Here is a 23,421-nt window from a genome sequence, read left to right as displayed (position 1 = left end):
GCTGACATGGTTTGGAATTCTGATCCAATGAATTCTCTCTCCCACCTCGTCCTATATGGACGCATGGTTAGGGCACCCTATGTGTGACTTTTTGAGTGATTACAAGTCGTCGGTTTTTTCCTATTAAATCAGGGGTCTCCAACCTCTGGGCCGTTAACCAATACTGGTCCAAGGGCCGCTTGGTACCGGGCCACAGACGCTAAACAGGGGTCCCCAACCTTAGTATCGGGACCGGTACTGTGTCCAGTACTATATCCAGTACAGCATCTAAAGGGCTGGGAACTTGTGATTTAATGGGAATGACCAACACGTTAAAAAAGATGAGTTTGGGACACCCAAAACGTCCAAGAGTGACATGGAGAGGGTCAGAACCTTTCGTCCATTTACTATAGGACGAGTTTGGAGTGAGAATGTGTCATCTGATCAGATCTTCCATAATGCCTGATCCTACCAGGCGGAGGCGCTTCAGTGAAGGATATGTTTATAAAGAGTTCTTTAGAGAGAACTGAAAACAGAAGTGGACCAAGATGCCTGGAAAATATTAAAACAAAGGAGAAGTAATGGCTTTAAAGATGTTGTTAGACTTTAAAGCAATTGTAGAAAAAAAAATAATAATCTGAATCTCCTTGTAATATTTCTGACTTCTGTTCAAATATTTTGGACACTCAAAAGCCAGCATTGAAAAAATATTTGTTTTCTGTCTAAATCAATTTGATTGTTGTCATTAAAATTAGAACATATTTATTCTGAATGATATGAATGAGTCACTTGTCTTTTAAACAGGGAATAGTTTAGGAACATAGACTTTGCTGTGATGTTGTTTACTATGACAGACCTAAAGTAAACACTGGAAAAAGGAACAGGAGAAAACAGGCAAATGCTACATATTATCAAGTAAATATTAACCCCATCTTTCCTGTGTTTACCTTTAACGAGCATCTGTCCATCATCAATAAGCTTAAGCTACCAGAGGAAACTCGAGTATGGTTCTTTAAACCTTTTAAATCTTGTAGACTTGTTTGTGATGAACCAAACCTGTCTTCTCCTCAGTTCCACCTTCTATTGTGAACCTGATGAAGCCGGAGCGTCTCCATGACACTTGCATCGAGTTCACTGTGCGAGGTTTCCCCCACCCAACTCTAAAATGGTTCCACAATAACCAGGTGACATTTTCATTTTGATAAACCATTGTATAAGTAAGGATGTAACTATTCTTCATGAATCGACTAAAAACCAATTCAAACTCGTCAACATGTTCATTGCTGCAGAAAATAAAAAAATCGGTTTGTCTCTGCCTGTGCCTAAATTTAGAAAAATGCAGAGGAGATGACATTTTTCCATGCAGGCTTGGTATGTGTGTGTGCGCGTGACAGGGACTGGCTGCGTGCTCTTCATCTACCCCCCAGTCCTGGTAAATTCTCGCAGCTCCTTTGGCGATGTTGCGATTGCAACCATAAGGACATATTCAAGCAAAGCCGAGATTTGTTCCTCCCCCTGCAACTTTACATTTTTATGCAACTTTGCCCAATCTCCCGTGACAACAGTGATGGGTGATGACCACACAGACATATTCCTTCTGACTTCTTCCCGGGAGCCGTGCTCTTTTTTATGAACTCTCTTTAGCTCTCTGCTGCACATGAAGGGTCATTTACGCCGTGAGCCCAGACGAGTGCGCACAGCGGCTAAGGGGGGTTGTGGGTGTGCAACATGAACCGAGTATGAAAGGATTTGTGATCATTTCAGTTTTATGTATATTTGTTTATTTGTATTGAATCATTTCTGTAAGTAGGGAAAAAATAGATTTTGGTGTAAACGACAAAAAGAAAACATACTTGATCTTATAATATATTTATTTCATTGTGTTGAGAAAACAAAATGGAAAAAATTGAAATTGTGACTTTAAAAGTGTGAATCAAATTGAATTGTGGCTTGACTTAATCGTTACATCCCTACTTGTGTATTAATGCTTTTTCCTCCGATATTTCAAAATGGGCCTTTAAATTACTTTATTGAATTATTTGAGTGACCCCGCCCCACCACAGGGCAGCTGAGGAAGATCGGTTAATAATTAGTGGTAAATGAAACTGGGGTTTTCTTTGAGGCATGTACATTGTTCTGTAGACTCTGCTGAAACAGACATTTTGTTTCACTCATGGGGCTCTCAGAACCAAAGACCAAAGTAGACCCAACCTGAAAAAACCTTCTCCCACAGCTGCCCGTTTGAGGGTTCTGTTCCTCAAAACTATCTCATATTAGATTCAAGTCCCTCTGGTCCTCGATGCTAGTTCAACGCTAAACTGATGCAAGTCTTTTTAAACTCTAAATAATATTTGTTATTCTTGTGTTTGTTGGACGGAATCTGCTGATTTAGTCGTGACTTAGTCTAACATTTCAAAAGTGTGATGGAAAAACATGAAAAACGTAATGAAGAGACTGTTTGTTCATTTCTTTGTTTCTTCTGACATTCTCCCTTCAGGAAATTTACCACACAGAGTATGTGCGCACCGACATGGACATTTACCGGGATAACATAGAGGGATGCCTCACTTTCAAAAACCCAACTCACCACAATAATGGCATCTACACTTTGATGGCAACCAACCAGCTGGGCGTGGCCAACAGGTCCGTGTACGGCTTCTTCATGGAAGGTAAGCCTGAGGTTAAGTTTGAATGTCCGCCTCTGCGCTTGTTCTCTGCTCCTTTATAGATCCAACATGAAAGCAGTTTGATTTCCTTTGAGAAAACCTTGAAGCAGAAATAAATCTAATTAAAACGTTTTGCATATTTTAGCAAACATTAATCAGATATGTTCTGGAAAATGCCCAGTTTTAAGAGATATTTTCTTGATTTTCTTGACTTCCTGTTTGAGTTGAGGATGCAAGGCCAGAGCTTGTTGTCTGAAAGAATTTGTAAAGATGTGCAAATATCTTCAAAAGCTGTGGTTAGTATTTTGTGGTTGTGACGTTTTCATGAAAATTCTTCCAAAAAAGACAAAAAAAATTAAATAAATTCTGGGTCAGTATAGCTTAAAAGTTACAAACTAATATTTTATTTTTTCCCAGAATTTCGCTAAATATAGTTTTTAATAAACAGTGAATTTCCAATCTTCTGAATAAAGTTGTAAAATATAAACTCAGCATGTTTGATGTTTGTGGTCGTCATTTTTACTGTTTTTTTCTCTTCTGTTCTTCCCACAGATCCCCCCACGGATCCTCCTTTCTGTAAGGGCTTTTTCACATGGATACTGTAGCTGACGTGCTTTCATATGAGAAATCAACAAAAAAAAACATTAATAGTGCATGAAAGATGGCAAAAGGGGAAAGTTGCTCTTCCCCCACGCCGTCTGCGTCCTGTAGGAAGAAATAAACCTAAATAAATGATGGAGGTTAGTCACAGTGCACTGAACGCTAACCTGTCTGCTGTAACCTACTTCAGAGGAGTCGCTCATCTGGGAATTTGTGGTGAAGAAATTCTCTGATCATTACAAACAAAGCAGATTGAACATTCATGTTTTGAAGAATGTGGATAAAAATCACAATCAGGAATATGATTTCTCTCCGATAAGTCACCCTCATCTTTTTCTATATTTTTTGTAAGCATCAAGTGGTTTTACTGTATTAGTTTAACCGAACTCAAACACCACCACACACATTACCATCAAGTAAAACAGAATGGTAAAAATCAGATCAAAAGCTGCCTTCATTGGTTCTTCTGTAAAAATAATTTTCATTGGTAAAGACTAAACTCACAGAAGCTGCTCACAGATTGAAGCTAGTCTGATAACAGACGCTCTGCAAGGCCCAGTGATCATGCAGCAACAGACGTCTGAACGTCTGCTATGAACCCTCTGGTCCCTCAGCTGCAGGTGGACCTCACATTTTCCCCTTTAGGTTATGTTTTATGTTATGTTATTATGTAGATTAAGAGAAGAAAAGAAAGTAAGTTATTTGTATGAATAATTGGTCAATATAAAATAAAAAAGAAATCAAACAAATAGATGAAAATGAAATATGCAAGAACACTGTAGCTTAACGCCTGGTTCACACCGCACACAGAAGCACCGCGGAACAGAGGCCACTTCCATTTGGCGCCCTGATTAACCTATGGTGTAGTTCACACCAGACACAGAAGCGCCGCTGTCTTCAGTGGCCAGCTCGTGTAGTGCAGCAGTCGTTTTGGCGTCTGTTCTATTTTTTCAGCGAGCCGCAAGTGATCCGCGTCAATTTTTGTAGGAAGTTACGCCAAGACACGCAAGAAAATCCAGTCCATTTTTAAAATATAACCAATTTTTCACAAAAAATAACACTATTGGCAAATGCGATCATATTTTTGTATATAACAGACTGTAGAGATAAAAATACAGTATTCTCTCCTTTATTTGCGGGGGTTAGGGACCAGAAACCTCCGCGAATACAGAGAAGCCCAGTCTCTGTATCACCCCCCTCCCTCTGCGGCCGGAGAACATCCGTTACCGATTATTTCTCATCAAAAACACTTCTGATCATGCTTTTGAAACATTTATTAAAGAACATTGGAGTATTGCTCTTCATAAAGAAGTTTTTTTTCCCCCCAGAACAACAGACTTCAAACTTTTCATGAGGACTGTCTCTCTTTGCCTTAAAAAAGTGTGTGCTTCCTCCCTTATCAAATAAGTGCTAGTGGGCATCTTTATCCAGAATTTACTGGTTTCATCCATAATAAACACATGTTCTCAATGATAATTATCCTCCGCGGTTATCAGTTAGCTTCTGAGTCAGCTGATGTCATTTCTCCATGCAGGCTCGCTGTGTGTGTGCTCCTGTGTGTGTAGCGGATTGGTGTGCTCTTAGACTGCCTCCCTCCTGGGAAATTCCTGCAGCACTTTTGGAACCAAAAGTTTCAAACAAGCATCTTGAGTTGTTTAAGTTTTTGTGACAAACCGTAAGAGTCACGTGAAAAAACCTGCGAATATGTGAAACCGCGAATAAAGAAATGTAAACATGTACACATGTAAAAGTGAATGTGAAGTTGTAGAAAAAAGGAAAACGTGAGAAAAATGTGCACTTGTGAAATATAATGTGGGAACTTACTTGACACATAACTTGCATCTAATGTGAAGAAAAAATGCACACAAGATTTAATTAGAGTTTTCGGGGAAAAAAACAACAACTTATAAGAATATTTTGAAAAATCTTACATCAATCCCCTCTGATGAATTCAACCATAGCTGGTCTATAAACGGGATGAACTCTCCTATGTATATTTTTAAGATTATATTTACTACTAAAAGACAAAGAAGGGAAGTGCCAAAGTAGTGCTTTGACGTGACTTTCCCCAGCCTGGTGCGCCACTGCTGAGAAGCGGTTCAGAAAGAAACAGCGTTGTCTTGATCTCCTGTCCTCTGATTGATTAATTTCTGAGGAGATTTCCTGCCTCCATTACCCCTCCTCCCCACACTCTGACACAAGTAAGTTTTGTATTTTGCAGCGGGTGTGAAAAATGTCAGATTCCCAAAGAACATAATTCTCTTTTTAAATTCACCACATTTTCCTCTCTTAATCAACAATCAATTTTTTAAAAAAAGGTGAGTTATGAGGCTGTTTTTCTTTCATGGTCTCATTTTAGAACCAAAAAGGTGTGAATGAATGTTTATGGGGGTCTCTTTCCTATCAGGTGTTTAATGATAAACTCTTGTGTTTTCCAGTTACATCTCCTGGTTCTTCAAGTGGTCCAGTTTCTGAGAGCCAAGAACCCAAAGAAGATCCTTTCAGGGTGAGTGGCTCAGGTGCAAACAGCAGTTCCCAGCATTGTTTTTAATGCTTTAGCATTGTTTAATTTGGTATTTTGATCAATGCAGTACACCAGTCATTGGAGCAAATTACATGGTTGCCTGAACCACTGGTTCAGAGCCACTGAGATGGTTGCTTTAGACGGTTCTGTGGTGGTTAAATCCTTGAAGAAACTCAGTGATGTGGAAAGAAATGGTTTCTTCTAATTCGCTTTTGATTTAAATTCAGTCGTGTTTGCATTTTAGTCAATATATTTATGATGGCGTCAGATCAAAGCTCGTTCAAAGGAGAGGTTATCATCTTCTCCAGTCCTGAGCGTGTTTCTGACCTGCAGGTGTCTGTGGCTGTCGGAGTGGCAGGGTTCGCCTGTGTGATGCTGACGGTCTTCTTTCTCCTCATCAAGTATCGAAGACGATCAAAGTTCAGCATGAAAGGTGAGACTTTGTTCCTCAACATCCTCGTTGTTGCATCTCATATTTGTCAAGGTAACTGAGTTCATCTGTTAAACATCTGAGTTATTCCATAAAAGCGTAAATGTACAACATTGATTGTGTTGGTCTGTTACAGACTCACAACAGTGTTGTGGTTGTTGTCGTTCTCCAGCAGCAGAGACGATGTGCTCCAGCACCACATTAAGATCTTATCCTGACTGATGCTCCACAGTGTGCAGCTGCCCATGCATTCAGCGTGTTGACGAAAAGACCTCTCGTTTGGCTCAGGGGAGGCAGTTTCAGAAAATGTAGATATGGAATGAGTCATTATCTTAGATTAGTCCAGGCTGAGGTCAGTACATCAGTTTGCTTTAAGCTGCATATGAAATGGAGTCCTGTTCAGTCTCATCAGGTCTCTGTTCCAGTCGGTGACGGGGTGCAGTACAGGACTGAAATGTTGTGAAATTCAACCTGTTTGGAGCAAATAAGAGAACTATGGTTCTCTTGAGATGACGGTCTTTGGTCACCTGCAGATGAACTCTGGTGAGGTTCACTTAGTGTGAATGCAGATGGACTTTTTACAAATCAAAGAGAGGAGAACTAAACAAAGGAAATTAAAAAAACTGTGTTTGGAGGATAAAAACGGCCAAAGAGCAGGAATCATGCCTTCAACCGGCTGCCTGATCATAGCCACAGTAAACTAAGAGATCTGTGTAATCTGTGACGGTATATTGTGTGTGTCTGTAGGTCCAGCAGCAGGAATGAGTGGTGAAGACTCTGCCAGCCCCCTCCATCATGTCAATCATGGGATCGTCAGCCCCTGCATGGTGGATCTCAGTTCTGATGCTGTGGCGATCGGAATGAGCAGGATCCCTGTTATAGAAAACCCGCAGTACTTCAAACACGGACACAACTGCAGCAAACCAACCACCTGTAAGTACATGCAGAGGCTGGACCTGCTCTCAAATGACCTCAGCTTCCACAGCCTGAGCAGAAAGAAAGAATGGAAAAAAGGAAACATCTTTACTGGGCTAAGGAGAAGAAGGACTGGACTGTAGACCAGTGGTTCAAGTTCAATTAAAGTGTTCCTTTCATTTGGGAATCAACGTCCAAGAGTTTAGAGTCCAGGGGTGTCCAAACCTGGGCCTGAAGGGCCGGTGTCCTGTATGTTTTAAAACCAACTTGCCATTAAAGCTCCTTTATGGCCAAACACTCCTCCATAACGAGCGGAGTCAGATGAAGTTGCTCGGGCATCTGGTCTGAATGCCTCATGGACGCCTCCCCTGGGAGGTGTTCTGGGTATGTCTCACTGGGTGGATGTCCCGGGTAAGCCACACTGGAGAGACTACATCTCCGGGCTGGCCTGGGAACACCTCGGGGTCCCCCCAGAGGAGCTGGAGGAAGTGGTCGGGGAGAGGGAAGTCTGGAGTTCTTTGCTTAGACTGCTGCCCTTACGACCTGGTCCCGGATGAGTGGAACAAGATGGATGGACACCTGATCCAGGTAATCAGTTGCAGATGAGGCATGGTTTCTGGAAAAACAGCAAGAGGCCTGAATTTGGACACCCCTGGTTGAGAGGAAGACTGGTGAGGACCAGAACCCAAACTGCTGGAGATCCAGAGGGAAATCTTTATAGTCAGTCAAGATTTGGGGCGTAAAATCCAGCGCTGGTGTTGGTGAACTCTGCTGTCATGAATCCAAAATCACTGCAACAGTCTAGCAGAATGTTCTGGAAGACTTCCTGATTCTTTCTGCTGAGATCTGGATGGAGATGCAGATTTCCTCTTCCAGCAGGATCTGGAGCCTGACCAGACTATTGAAGGACTGATGATGGACAAATCCCCAACTCAAGACGCCCTCAGCTCTAATCTGTTTGCTCAAGGACAATTTAAAAAATGTGGATTTATCATTTTTAAACACTTTACTTTGAATCGATGTGGTCATGACCTCTGTCTTTATCTTTTTGCAAAAAACTGAGACGTAAATGATGATTTCTTCATAGTTTTCAAATTCTCTAGAATCCTTTTTCTGTGGGTTTTATGAATGGAACTCCAATTTATTAAAAAAACAAAACAAAAACCAAAAAAAACGATACATACTTGAAATCTATTAAAAATAGGGCTTGATTCTATATTCTATGAAAGCTTTCTGTGATATTTGAATGTTTTTGAAATGATCTCACTAGATCATGTCAGATTCAGTTTCCTTCTCATGTTTTCTTTTTCATATTTATAATAATGCTGTTCATCGTCAATCATCAGCAGTCCGCTAAAGATGCCTCCAGCAACTATTTTGATAGACAAATCTGGTGACCTTCTCTGCTGATTGGAGACTTTTTTATAGCAAATTAATAAAGAAGGTTCATGCCATCAGAGTCAGTTATCGTAAGCTCATTGCAGTGAAAAAAAACATCTCGCCCACTATATGCATTTTTATATTCTTATGAAATGTCTCTGTGTTTCAGATGTTCAGCATATCAAACAGAGGGACATCATTTTGAAGAGAGAGCTTGGAGAAGGAGCCTTTGGGAAGGTCTTTCTCGCCGAATGTTACAACCTCAGTCCTACTAAGGACAAGATGCTGGTGGCTGTGAAGGTAAGAGTTTTGATGTAGAAATAGTTTTTTTCTCTTTTTTGGGCTGTGAATGTTAATGCGTTAACGTGTGTGATTAATAGAACATAATTAATGCATTAATATTTATTAACGTTCTCAGGCGTCCTGCTGTGCAGCTGTGAGATCAGCGTGATAAAACTCTGTCTGAAATAAACTTTTTTTAATTTTCTGTGATTGAGATTTTTTTAATTAAAGAGATACTGTAATATGGCATTTATTTGTAGTTTTCGGAAGATCTTTTGTTTTAATAAATAAGACAGAGAATGAACGTCAATCTGTTTGTAATGCTAAACAGCAGCACACCTGCTTGGGGGGGGGTCTGCTATTAGAACTCCAAAGAGAAAACCGACCATTTTACTATTTTGGGATGGGGACAGATATGAATTTTCTACAATAACAAGCACCGGGGTTGTCTAAAAATTGCAGAAACTCCACGGTTCACCGTGAAGGTCCTGCTCACCAACGTTTTGGAAGGCGAGCAGTTCAGAATGGAGAGACACGCCCCTACAGACACGCCCCCACCTGTGTAGTTTCCAGCCGAGCCGACCTGAAATCCAGCTTTGTTGGATGCTGAGATTCAATCACAAATCCAACACGATGTCCTTTCAGACTCTGAAGGACCCCACAATTGCAGCAAGGAAGGATTTCCAGCGTGAGGCGGAGCTACTGACCAACCTCCAGCATGAACACATAGTGAAGTTCTACGGAGTATGTGTGGATGGAGACCCCCTCATCATGGTGTTTGAGTACATGAAGCACGGGGACCTCAATAAGTTTCTCAGGTGAGTTCAGCCTCTGACATCAAACCTTCAGAGACACATCAAAGAAAGAAACACCCATTTAATTTCATATCCGGACATGCTGGACGTCTGTTGAGTTGAAGTAGAACTCTGAGATATTTGACCTCACTGGTAAAGAGCATCGATCATGTGTTCTGAGGGTCACTGGCTGGCTCTTCCATCTCACCCTCGCACTCATCATCTCGTGTCCCGAGGTCTTTCTAGACTTATGGGGGCCCTTATACAGACCAGAGAACCCAAAAGGAAGCGGAGACTTGTTGATGGGAACTTCAGAGTCCAACAGACTCTAAAGTATTCTTAACAGCTTTAGGGTCTGAAGATAATTTTACAAATTCAATATTGTCTTTTAGTTAACCAAAGATTAAATAGGATTTTTTTTTCGCTTTAGCCAGTATTATTATAGATTCATTATATAAAGTTGTTTTTTGCGAGATCTCTTGATACTGTTAAACCCAAACAAAACATCTTTATTCAAAATGGTAATGTTTAAAAAATGTTATGTTGTACAAAGAAGGAAAATTCCTTCCACAGAGTGGAGGTAAAATAACATTTCCAAAATAGATGAGAAGTTATTCCATTGTCCAGTTTGCAGAAGGAGCAGCTTTTGTTTATGTGAAGGCAGAACTTCACTGGGTAACCTCTGTGAAGAAGTTTGAAGCAAACATCCCACGGTTTGTTGGGGATGAAATATTTTAAAGACAAGGTCCAAACTTTTGTCCAGTGAATGTCCGGGGCAAATCTTCTCCAGCAGTGGGTCACATAAGGAACGGCTGTTTTTTTAAGAAGGGATCTTAAGATTTTTCTTCCTTGTTTAAGGGGTGGAAGTCAAACAGGTTTTGCTCACAGAGGTCTCAAACAGAGAGAGGGGATATGGAGATGAAGAATATGAACTTCCTTTAAAGGGGCCATGCCATAAAAAACAACTTTTGAGCTATTATACAATGTATTATACTGTTCATTCCTCTTTATAAAGAACCCCAAAGCGGTATTTTGATATGTTCATGCATTTAAGAGTAATCCTCTAAAAACCTGCTCTCTCTGCAGCAGCCCCTCCTATACTAGGGCTGTGGATCATTGCTTAGGTGGCGATCCAATTCGACTCACGAATCAAGCTCAACGATTCACAAATCAAACAACGATTCTTATTTTTTAATATAATGTTTATCGCTACGTGTATGCCTATTTACTGGATGGATGAAATTTGAAATTATTTGTATTAAATCATCATCATTTATACCTTTATTTAGAACAAGAGATCAGAATGAACAAAAGTGATTAAAAAAACCCACCAAGATTTAATTAGAAATAAATTTTGTCATTTTAAACTTTTTTTTGGGTCAGCTGTTACGTTCAGCAGGTTACGTTCTGCTGTTTGGGAATAAAACCTGACAACATTTTCTACAGTTTTCAGACCCAAAAGGTTCTTCAATATTTTACGTTCTAAGCATTACATATTGGTGCATTACATAAAAGTTTTTTTTTTCCCCCGCAGCAGAATCAGCTGATACACGTTGATTTCATCCACCTTTCAGCAGCGCGAGGCTGTTTCTTCAGAATAAACTGGAGTTTCATTAATTATGTCAAATGTTGAAGAGTTATCATAACCAAAAGAGTGTAAACACTGGAGCTAAAGCTCCGATGTTAAAGCTAATTCATTTTTTTCAGAAGTTATGTCAGTGAGCGGAACTTCAGTCTCAGATTTTGAACGGAAAAAAGCTCTTGCAAGTTTTACTTTGAAAACCGTAAGCTTCACCGACACGAAGATTTGTTTACTTCCGGTGACGGTACCGTGGCTCTTTCGGCTTTGTTTTAGTAATATGCATTTCAGAGCAAAAATGCATCGTCCACAGATGATATTTTGAAGGGAAAAATGTTTTATGTTCTTTAGAAAACCTTTTGTAGAATTCACCTGCCAGACCATCACTGCTGGGAGATTTATAGTTTTGAGATTCGTAATGGCATCTTGTACCTAGAGTTATGTTGGTGTGGCAATGTTTTTGATCAATTTCTGAGTTAAATAGTTATATAGTTAATTGGAGTCTAATAGCTCACAAGTTTAATCATCAGAGTGGTTAGAGGTATGAAGTTTGCTACAAAAGTCAGATCAAAAAGCTGACAGCTTATAAGATCTCTGATGAAAACCTATAAAGAAATGACAGGAAAGGATGTCTCTGGATCTCCAGACGTGACTTTTCATCTGGTGTCCTCATGTGCGTAGCTCAAACATTAGAAATATTTCAACCTTTTCTAGTCTTAGGTTGTTTTAATATTTCCATTTCTTTCTTTTTTCAAAGCTTATCATTTGAACTTTGCAGTATCTGCAGGTTTATATGCATTAAGTGCTCTCATTTTTGGATGCTGTAAAACACAATTTGTTATTTTAATTAAAAATAGTGGAATGTGAAACACACTGTGTTTCCTTGTTTATTGCAGGGTAATTTTCGAAAAAAATAAGCAGCAATAGGTCAAATCTGTGAAGTAGGATTCAGATGTTAAGGCTGTCAAACTCCTCATGAACATTTCCTGCTTTTGTTTAAACTCTCAAAGTTCAAACCTTCAAGAAAAAATAAGTCCAGGATTATAGAATGAAAACAAAGATCTGATCCCAATGAAGGTTTTATGTAAATGTGGGAAACTGATCACATTCTGTACTGAAGACACAGAGGACATTGATTGACAAGATTAACAGCCAATCAGAATGCAGAACACAGAGCGCTGTGTAAAAATAGGAAAACAATCCATGCAGAACTACACTAAAAAGATCCATGAAACAGTGACACCGTGAAAGGTGAATATAGCGAGGGAACGCTCCATCCTTATCTCTTCTAATGCCTAAAACGTTTGAAAGCTCCTGACAGTGTTTGTCCCCTAGAGCCCACGGGCCAGACGCCATGATCCTGGTGGACGGGGAGTCTCTGCAGACCAACGGGGAGCTGGGCCTGTCCCAGATGCTGCACATCGGCAGTCAGATCGCCAGCGGCATGATCTACTTGGCGTCCCAGCACTTTGTGCACCGTGATCTGGCGACCAGGAACTGCTTGGTGGGGAACGGCCTGCTGGTGAAAATCGGAGACTTTGGGATGTCCAGAGACATTTACAGCACCGACTATTACAGGGTAAGAATATATTTAGAAGCATCTTTTACAGACAAGAATGATTAAATGAAAGTCATTTCATAGTACTGAGATTTTTTTTTTCTGCTTCGGATCCAATTTAACAACACAAAATCACCTAAATGAAGAAATAGTACAAATTATCTTTTTTTCATGTATTTTCTTCAGTAGTGGCCCATGCATTTCAGAGCTGAGCCTTCAGTTTTCCTCCTGGTTAATATTAACTATTTTATGTTTCTAACACCATCCTGTTATAAATGAATATTATTCTACGGAACAATGTCATCATAAATGGATTATTTAAATAGACTGAATTCACTACATTTGCACATATTGTACAAACAAAGTGTCCTTCCATTGCAATAACAGCTGCAACAAACCAACACACACTTGACAGCTCATTAGACTTGGAAATAAGCATTTTTATTTAAATCATTGTTGTTTACAGCAACTTATTTAAAGAGGAATTCTCCATCCATGAAGGAAGTCCAGGAGATCAGCGGGGAAACCAGTAAATAAATACTTGTGACTCACAAATACAACATTCCTCCTCACTCACCAATGAAACCCTTCCTGATTTTTCACATTTAAATTGCCTTTCTGGATAAAAAACAGAAATGGAGCCCGCCTCAAAATCAGGTTTGAAAAAGTCCCAGTGGCATTTCAGAAACAAGAGAAAAACACCAACAAAAAGCAAGAATCAGAGTATTTACGAATTGTGTCAATGTGTAGAACATACTGCAGAGAGCAGTTCTGTTTGGGTGGAGAAAATTACATTTTTATTTTATGAAGAACAGTCACGGGATGATCATGGATTTCCTGGATATTTCAAACACTTTCAACAACATCCATCTATTTTCTGAAACTGCTCAATCATAAGGCTGCTGGAGCCTATCCTCGCTTCTGCAGGGCAAAAGTAGCTCTATATCGTTAAAGACTCTCGCCAATGAAAATGGTGTTTTTCTCATGATGGAGGATTTACATAAAGAAAATTAAGATTAAAACTCAATTTCTGAGAATTTCTTTATTCAAATCGTGGTGAATCAGGAGTTGACAAAAAAAAACACTGTTTGAATAAGCCTGTAGGTTCTACATAAAAACTACAATCACAAGCTTCCTGCTCCACTCCATTCTGATGCATCCACTTGCAGACAAATAGATCCATGAACGTCTTTGTTTTCCTGGTCAGAGCTGGTATCTGGATCAAAAGTTGGATGGTTGCAATATTGCTCGCCATTTTTGTTGCACCGCTAATGTTAGCTTGGGGTTGTTAGGGGCTGTAAGCTTCCAGGAGAACATGTAAACAAATGAATTATGGGAAATAAGGCTTACTTGTACATCTATGCTCCAACCCATTACATAGATGTGAATTTCTGATTAACTTTTGCCACTCTGCAGAAACTTTGTCCTTAAAACTGACAGTTTTTGGGGGGGGGTAAAACAACACAATCATAATTAAAGGACCAATGGGAAGGCTTTTACAATAGATCAAAAGATAATTGGAGTGGAACTTTAAGATAAAGTTTTATTATCTCTGTATCTGACCCCTCTCCTAGGGGAGCGGTGAGCTGCAGATACCGCTGCTGCACCAAAGGGTTTTTAAGCGCAGCGGTGTCTGCCCCCCCAATTCAACCTCTTAATGCTGAGCATCAAGCAGGGCGGCACTGTAGAAAAATCTAAACTCATTTACCTTAACATCTTCATTCATGAGGTCGAGGACGTCTCTCCTTTTCAAATTTATTGAACATGTTTTATCTGATTTGAGCAGCTTTTAAGAAAATGATGTGACCGAATTATGGAAAATTGTAATTATGAGTAATTTTTTGTTAATTTTATTGTAAAATGCAGGTGATTTTAAAGGCTTTTAGTCCTGCTTCAGCATTAAGCTCCTGTAGAGTTCCTCACACTTCATGCTTGAGATCAACCGTTTCAAACTCTGTGCACACTGACTCGTGTACGGCGGTGAACTGAGCGAGGCTGTGCCCTGGGGGAGCATTGAGTGTGTGTGGTCATATGGAGGGTCAGTGGCGAGGGCTCCATCAGATAAGACTGCTGTCACAGCCGAGCTCCTCACCAGAGAAGTTAGAACGGAGAAAGAATCAATTGAAGCAGCTTTCCCGTTCCAGGCACAGCGGTTTATAGTTGCAGAATGCAAACGATACTGCCTGAAATATTCATGTTTTATCATTTGGTCCACTATGAATCATTCTGAGGGGTTATGGCTGATAGTCTGTTGTCCTGGTTTCTGTCTCTGGTTTGTTGTATCCTGAACCACTGAAACCTAAAAACTGGAGCTGCTTCACTGTCTTTAAGATGGGCTACCCGTGTGTGAGGATTGTCTTGTCCAGTTTAATAGTTTTAGATGTTTTAAGGTTTTAGTCAAGTTCTGTTATAAGTTAACTCCTATCAGAGTCTCACACCAGTTTTAGGTTGATTGTCCACAACTATCTAGTTGTCAGTTCTTTCTTGTTGTCTTTTGTTTCTCCTTTAGTTTGTGCGTATTATTTTAAGATTCCTCCACCAAACTAGAGTTGGGCGATAAGGGTTAGAAATTTAATCTCAGATTTTTTAATTACAAATTCAATTTTTGATTTTAATCCATTTTTCCCTCCCTTGCTATTTTTACTTTCTTTAACAAAGGTTACAAATGACAGAATCGTTTTAACAACTATTTCATTTTAACATGTTCTTTGTAAATTGGCTCAAAGACAAACTGCAACTTAATTTCAAGCTGTAAAAATGTTTGTAGAACAATGCAGCCGGTGTGTTGTGAGCTTCCCATAGCTTTACCATCTAATAAAGAAAAGTGATAAAATCATTTGGCAAAACACTCTTGATAGCAACAGCCTCAAACTGATGTTGCTGACTGTGGTTTGAAGTCACAACCTCAGTGACCAAAAACTACATTGTGACTCACCAGCTAAGTTGGCCAATGGATAAAAAAATTCTAAACAAATATTTTACAGGACAAATAATTTCATTATTTTACTAAGACATTTATATGAGTGTTATTATATATATTAAATTTTCATCTCAGCGCCAGCTCTGTTTAGTTACTACTAATAGTATAAGGTAGATTCATGTCTGGTATGATTATATTTCTAAAATACTGTTTTATAAATGTACTATGAATTAACAATCTTCTATTCTTCTATTTATCTGCCTCGTCTTAAACCATTTTCCAACAAAGCCTTGTCTTTTGCATTTTTCTGTCCTTCACTTCCTGACACCATGTGACCTCTTGGGCTCTACTAAGCTAATATGACTCATCAAAGCTCCACCTTCATAAACATTATTTTGACCTTTTCCAGTTGTCTTTGGAACACATTCAATAAGGCCATTTTGCTGCTAAGGATTTGACAATCATCTGTCAATCAAAAGACCACACCTTTATTTTGGAGCAACTTTCAGCATTCAGACTCCTCTGTGAGAGTTCAGAGATTATTGTTCCAAACAAAAATCATTCATGCTCCTGCAGCTGCTGCTTTGATGCTTCAACAGACTAATCTCCTGATTTCTGCTGTCATTTATTTTAGAGACTTTGCAGAAGCATTGTGTACATGCACAGTTTCCTGGGTCTGATCATGGTGGATGCATGACGTTGTGAAGTTATCTTGCTCTGTTTTCCTCCCTGAAAAGTCCTGTTCACACAGTTTTCCACTCTGTTTGTCCACACTCATGGTTTCTGTGAGGATGGAGGAGTGGCCGTGTCTCTGCTGTTAAACAGATTGATTGTTTTATAGTCATAAATGTCTTTGACGTGTTCTTCTTCTACCCTCAAACATGACAACCTCCTCTCCGGCCTCAGAGGAAATGTGACTGCATTAGAATACAAACACTTTACCTTCCTGTTGGGTGTGTGTGTGCATGTGAGCAGGTGGGCGGCCACACCATGCTACCCATCCGCTGGATGCCGCCGGAGAGCATCATGTACAGGAAGTTCACCACAGAGAGCGACGTGTGGAGCTTTGGAGTCATCCTGTGGGAAATCTTCACTTATGGCAAACAGCCGTGGTTTCATCTTTCCAACAATGAGGTACCAGCTGAAGTCATGCACACAAGTTTAAGAGTCTATGGAGAAAGTGAAGTAAATCAGAGAAAGTTTCATGGATCAGATTCTGAGATGTTTTTATATTTTTTTTGTGCCCATTAGTTCTCTGCAGCACTTTAGCTTTTCTTTTTGGGGGGACTGTTTTTTTATTTTTTTTATTTTTTTTACTTACACAAGCTAAACTCATAGTTCATCTTATTTATAAACCACTTGGTGCCATTTGTGATCATGGGGTTTTGCAGCAGCCTGGCTCACCAGATTGTGTCAGGACACACACATTCACACCTAGGGAGGAATTTAGAACCACCAAATGAATCAGTGAAGCATGTTTTTGGACTGTGGGAGGACATGCAAACTCCACACCAGCCTGTTTACACAGTGGAGAAATGGTTTTGTTGTTAAAGGTGAAACCTTAAAGTTTTACAACTGAAATATCTTTGGATTTCACAAACGTTTCCACTGAAATGAGCAGATGGGCTGTTGTACCAAAGCTTCTCAGTCTGAACTATTGAACACTGTGGGGGAAATCCAGCCGGCTTTACACAGTGTCTCCTCCCTCTGCAGGTGATCGAGTGCATCACTCAGGGCAGAGTTCTGGAGCGGCCCAGACTCTGTCCCAAAGAGGTCTATGACATGATGCTGGGCTGCTGGCAGAGGGAACCACAGCAGCGGCTCAACATTAAAGACATCCAGAAGATGCTGATTGCTCTGATGAAATCCACTCCGGTCTACCTGGATATACTAGGATGACAGCAGCGGACGAGGCGTCGGGATTTTAACCTGTCAGACTGACCCTCCAGTGAGACGGAGACTCTCTACAACCACACAGAACGGCAGTTATTTATTTTATGACACAAGACTTATTTACATGGATTCCTAGTTTTTGTTTGTATGTTGGTTTGTTTTCTGTGTGCACATGTTCAAACATTTTCAGATTCCTGCAGAATTTCTTTTTAAACGACGCATACATTCCTTGTTTTTCTCTCATCCATTCATAAACTACTGGTTTAAATCCAGAAAAATTTAGAAGAAGAAATGTGGTAGCTGGAAACTTGTATTTTCTGTTAAAAGGTTGAAACTGGGCTCCAGCACTAAAAGAGACCTAGAGACTCAAATTCCTCAAATGAATGGCCTAAAGCGGAATTAGTCTAAAGAAGTTAAACAGCAAACAGCTGGAAGACAACTAACCAAAGAAAAACAGAAGAAAGATGTCCAAAGAAACTTTAATTTGTTGGAAAAAACGAATACTGTAGATTTTGAAAAGCTGAGTTCAGTGGAAGGAGGTTGTGGATTTGTGTCTTTGTTGTTGCTTGTTTGCAGTTCAATCTGTCCACAAATGGCCTGAGTGTTAGAGCTGCCTCATAGCTTCATTGAGTCTTCTGCCTCAAGAGCTCTCTCTCCATGCTAGCAGAGGTTCAGGAGGTTCATGAGGAAGTGTCAGAGCAGAGCTGAAGCAGAGCCTGTCAGTCTAAAGACTTTCTGTTACCGGCCGTCATCTCTCCCTGTCTGGCTCTTCCTGTTTACAATTCTGCCCTCTGCTGGACCCTTGGACTCTCTGACGACCTGGACACTCGTCAGAGGCCGCAGGTGTAAATAGAAGAATTTCTGATCCTAGACTAAAGCCATAGTTTCAACTGCCCTTACAGGTGGATTTGAGCTTTCTGCAGGTGGAAAATGACAAACCCGTACAGGGCGGAGTGAGTCTGTATCCCTTTTGGGGCCACAGGGTTGCCGGAGCCTGTTGGGCCAAGGCAGAGTACACCCTAGACAGGTCGCCACTCTATCGCAGGGCACACGAAAATGTTGAAACAGATTTTTTTCTATGGGCACGCTGCAGGCAACAGGCCGTAGTGAATACTTAAAAATAAAAATTTTCATTGTTTTGACCCTCCAAATCCTTCGGACTGACTGTCAGCAATGAGGATATTGAACAATCAAAGTGCAGTTTGTGTCGACGTCCAACTGATACCCCCCGTAAGGAGGCAGTACTCACAGAGTGACTAGAACACGTGTCAAAGTCAAGGCCCGGGGGCCAGACTCGGCCCTCTGGATAATTCTATCCGGCCCTCATGATCATTTTATTTTATTGTTATTAATGGTCCGATGTTATCTTGGGCTTATTTCTAACTTTCAGAATTTTGACAAAATATATTTTTATGGAGAATAAAATATGGAAAGTAATTTAAGGTTTAAGTTGATTTATTCTGGAATAATATTCCTGCATTTTATTATTCATAATTATGTTAAAAAGTTATGGTTTAAAGTTTTAATAATTGACATTCTGCTAGCTTTTTGGACCATTTTGGCGATTTTGGAGTTTAGCTAATATTTCAGCTACATGCTAGCTGTTTTGGCTAATCTATGTTTCTTTTTTAGTTTTTTAGGCTAATTTGACATTTGGTTAATATTTTAGCTGGCCATCAACTTCAGCGTTTTCAGCTTCAGCATTTCTAGCTATCAATTTCAATTTCAGCTCTCAGCACCCGCATTCACACCACCATTGTCACAGGTTATAATTATTATATTATAATTATGTTAAAAAGTTACGGTTTTGAAATTTGACAAATTTAGTTTTAGAGTGTTCAATAAATGTTTATTCTGTTCAAGGTATGTTTTAGATTTTTTTTTCTTTTTTTTTTCTATGGTATGTTTTAGATTTTGGCCCCTCGTGCGATTGAGTTTGACACCCCTGGACTAGAGTGTTGAGTAGAGACACCAAATACAATGAATACTTAACATCCTTACGAATAATTCACCACACACAACAATGGTAGATCCGGCCCTCCAGAACATTTTATTTTATTGTTATTAATGTCCCAAGGTTATCTTGCGCTTATTCCTAACTTGTATAATTTTGACAAAGTATTGAAAATTATTTAAGGTTTAAGTTGATTTATTCTAGTCAAGTTAAAAAGTTAAGTTTTTAAAGTTTTAAGAATTTATTTTTAGTGTGTTCAATAAATGTTTATCCTGTTCGGCCCGTGATGTAAGGTGTGTTTTGGGTTTTATCCCCCTGTGAGATTGAGTTTAACACCCCTGCAATAGAAGGTCATACGAGCCTCAAGGGAACTGCAAGACACACCTGTGCTCCCCTCAAGAGGCAGCCGCTCCTCTCTAAGACCCTACATGGACCCGGACACCCCAAAAACCTGCAGTGGGTCAACGCCCTTAGGCTGTTACCACTCTTTGGTTAGGTTTCCTGAGGTCATGCTGAGCAGATATTTAACTTTTTAGTTTAGAACCAGGAATTGAGCTGATCCTGTGCCCACATCCTGAACACAGAGAATATCCTAAAGATGCAAATAAATATTTACATGATGTTTGCCTTCTTAAAATTCTGCTAACTTCCTTATGTTTCCTGCATTACACTCATTGTTGTCATCATCCATTCACCACCTGCAGCCCTGAACCGCCTGCAAACACAAACCTCGCATTCATGCAAAGTTCTGATCCAGCTAATTCACTCCATGAATTTATACCCACGAACTAAATGTATTCACATGTGGAGAAAAAAAAACAAAAACATGCTGAATTTCTGAGAAATTTTGAGAGAATTTTTTAAAAATAACCTTCAGACATTCGGCGTTATTTCAGTAAGAATACTGTCAAAAACTGGTTAGGACAAAGAGGGTTTTCTGTTCACAAAAAACATTGTCACAGGTTGTGAGTTCACCAAAAAAAAGGGAATGCATCTTCTAATGCAGGATTAGAAGAAAAACAACCATCTTTGAGCTCATCTACAGGAGAAATTTTTAAACTCATTTCTATTACGGTAAAAGAACATTTCTCTTCTTTCTTTTACATGTTTGTATTTTTTATAGCAGCTAAATGATTTTGAAAACCAAAGAGCTGTGTATTTTCCTTCTCAAACAATGATTTGAAAGTAAAGTCTTATGAATGATGTTTGTGTGATTGTAAATATCTGTCTTTGTAAATGAAACTCTACATTTTCATTTATTTATTTAATCTGACCTGGCTAAAGAACTGTTTTTAATAAGAAGACCGTTGTAGTTTCCTGTCACATTTCCCTTCAGGGTACAGATGGGTTTGTTTGATAACCTTGTTTTTCTGAAACTCAAAATGTCCGTTGTGGCCCCACCCCCCACCCTACTGGTCGTGCTAAAACAGAACCTGGACCGCTTAAAGAACAGACCAGAACCGTCCAGAATGGTTCAGAAGTAGATCTGCTGCCTCGTATCCATGCTTGTTCTCTTGCTAGAGGGCGTTCAGGCCTACATCATGACACTACCACCACCATGTCAGACTGTTGCTCCGCTCCTCCAGTTGGACTCCACATTTGAAAGCAGTTTCTTTTTTGTTACGTGGATCGTCCAGATGTTTCTCTGTGTTCTTCTTGCTCAGTAACGCGTTTCACCTTGAGCTCTCCCATCGATCCATATTTTGTCCATAAGTCTGTCTCTGGCTGTTGAACTTTGACCTGGACTGACTCAGCTGAGGCCTGCAGCTCTCTCCAGATTCCTCTGCCTCTTTGATGACCTCCTGGATGAGTTGGATCTTGTTTTCTCTCTGTGGTTCTGCAGACTCTCATAGAAAGTCACTTTCAGTCATGTCTGGAACTTCTCCGTTTCTAGATTTTCTCTCAGTCACATCCTAAAAAACAGCTTTTGCATTAAAGGCGTGTGGACGGATGTCCTGCTGTGCTTCAACGGTTCATGCTGAGTTCAAACTGCTGACCTTCATGTCTGTCAGTGTGTCTGTAACACAATCTTTCCTGCTAGTATAACACAATATCACAAAAAGAAGTGTAACATTGAGGTTGATTAGGTCTTTCAGGGTTTGATTTTCATGTTAGAGGACAACAGCAGGCTAAAGCAGTTCTTTAGTTAGAGTTCTGAAGCTTTTCTCCTCCTTACTGTTTTTTTTTTAAACATATTTTTGATTTACTCTCTTTTTTCCTAAATGTTTTCCTGCATCATGTTTGACCACATAAGCGTTTAAACATTCCACAGTGTTATAAGCTAAACATGTTGGAGTCATGGTGTCTCTTTTCTGCTTCTGTACATTATCGTCTCCATCTTGTGTAAAGTAAGGTCAAAGTGAATGTTTACAAAGCTGACATGCTGTCACTCTTTGTACGACTCAGACGTAATTAAAGTTACTCAGCTCATCTTAATCTCCATGTAGTTTTGAGGTTTTTCTGTGCAAACTTGTCTGAGTTTAAACCACCTAAAAATGTCTTGTTTTTGAGGGTGATGATTTAATTTTTCCAGCCAAGCCGCTTCAGAAAAGCTCCAATTTACTTTTAATGCATTTCACTGACACCCCCATGCTTAAAGGTCATCTTGGCCATATGTAAGTCAGAGAAGTTGTGGCCGTCCCCTCCCGTGACCCACAGCCCCACAAGCGACCCCCACTCGGCATAGATTGCTAGAGAGGTGAAAGATCACTTGATTTGTGTACCCGCTACACAACACGCCAGTCGTACATGAACCATACACGGTCATACGTGTGCTGTTTATATACAATTCATGAGTCAATTATGTAATTTATTGTGATATGTGCACCGTATTTGGCCTATAAAAGATGGACACTGGTAGTACACGGCTGAAAAGTCTGTTAGACGTACGTGGATAAACATGCGGTCGAGGAAAGCCACAAATTTGAGCATCTGTCTCTCAAAAATCAAGTACAATTGCATAAGATTTACGTAATAATTCTGTGTAAACTGCGTAAAATATGCATAAACTGCGTAATTCTCAACCGAACCAAAATTTTGAACACCTCAAAACCGAATTCACCTAAAGACCCGTCAGCCAACGAAGACTTGTCCAGACAGGACAGATTAAGAACAACATTCTTATTTTCAACTGTGGCCTGGCAAAAGGCAAGACCTTTTTAAGAAATAAAGAAAGAGATTACAAGAAACAAGAAATAAAATTGAATAGAATCAGGAAAAATAAGTATTAGCAAAAATTACATACAAGGAAAATATGCAAATTGGACGCAGTGTGACACGACCTTTGGGAAATCTAATTTACTGCCCTCTTATCCCTCTGTTACATCATGTTTATGTTTGTGGTTCACATCTTCACACATGTTGATACTTATTTGTAAAACTCTCCGGCAGCTTCACATGAAATGAAAACTTCACACGTCTTATTTCTGACAGAATTTAAACCAGAGTACTTCTGCCTTACTTCTTCCTGCATGTACCTGATTTAAAAGCAGCTTTAAATAATCTTCTTCTTCTTTAATCTGTAGAGCAAATGTAAATGTGTTCCAGGTGTGTTAGCAATGAAAGTTTTAGCATTTCCAAATTGGAGAAGTGGATTATTGTGTAAAAAAATAAAATAAAATGGAAAAGAAAATGTTGTAATTGCAGAACAGAAATTCATAAAAGTTCCCATTTTTCTGGATGTACATGAACCAGATGCAGAATTTTTCACGATCCATCAACATTATTAAGATCACAATTTGACAGAAGCTTCCAAAAACCTATGGTAGCTATGGTAACCCCCTCCCTCCTGCTGGAGGTTCTCTTAGAGATGATGGGGAGGATGAAGAGGAGGTTCACATCAGCTCGGCTGTTGAGGGCCGGGACTCAGATGGTGAGAAGAAGCTTAAGTGTCTGTGGTTAGACTCTGTCACTGCAGGCGGCTCCGGCTGAAGACAGGCCTTGTTGTC

At 39.7% G+C, this 23,421-nt stretch overlaps 1 protein-coding gene across 1 annotated transcript in view; it reads left to right on the top strand.

The window, feature by feature from the left end:
• LOC112151688 (NT-3 growth factor receptor) overlaps positions 1–18,671 on the top strand; it is a 33,862-nt gene extending 15,191 nt beyond the window's left edge. Inside the window, exons 9-19 of the mRNA XM_024280699.2 lie at positions 1,051–1,163; positions 2,477–2,648; positions 3,198–3,221; positions 5,684–5,751; positions 6,103–6,202; positions 6,947–7,132; positions 8,664–8,794; positions 9,422–9,594; positions 12,485–12,728; positions 16,603–16,761; positions 17,341–18,671. Coding sequence (XP_024136467.1) covers positions 1,051–1,163; positions 2,477–2,648; positions 3,198–3,221; positions 5,684–5,751; positions 6,103–6,202; positions 6,947–7,132; positions 8,664–8,794; positions 9,422–9,594; positions 12,485–12,728; positions 16,603–16,761; positions 17,341–17,526 — 1,556 coding nt within the window. The 3' untranslated portion in view covers positions 17,527–18,671. The remainder of the gene's footprint in view (positions 1–1,050; positions 1,164–2,476; positions 2,649–3,197; positions 3,222–5,683; positions 5,752–6,102; positions 6,203–6,946; positions 7,133–8,663; positions 8,795–9,421; positions 9,595–12,484; positions 12,729–16,602; positions 16,762–17,340) is intronic.
• Positions 18,672–23,421: the final 4,750 nt, after the last annotated feature.

This window comes from Oryzias melastigma, linkage group LG6, assembly GCF_002922805.2.
Source record: "Oryzias melastigma strain HK-1 linkage group LG6, ASM292280v2, whole genome shotgun sequence".
Taxonomy (NCBI): Eukaryota; Metazoa; Chordata; class Actinopteri; order Beloniformes; family Adrianichthyidae; genus Oryzias; species Oryzias melastigma.
This window is presented reverse-complemented; position numbering and strand designations above follow the sequence as displayed.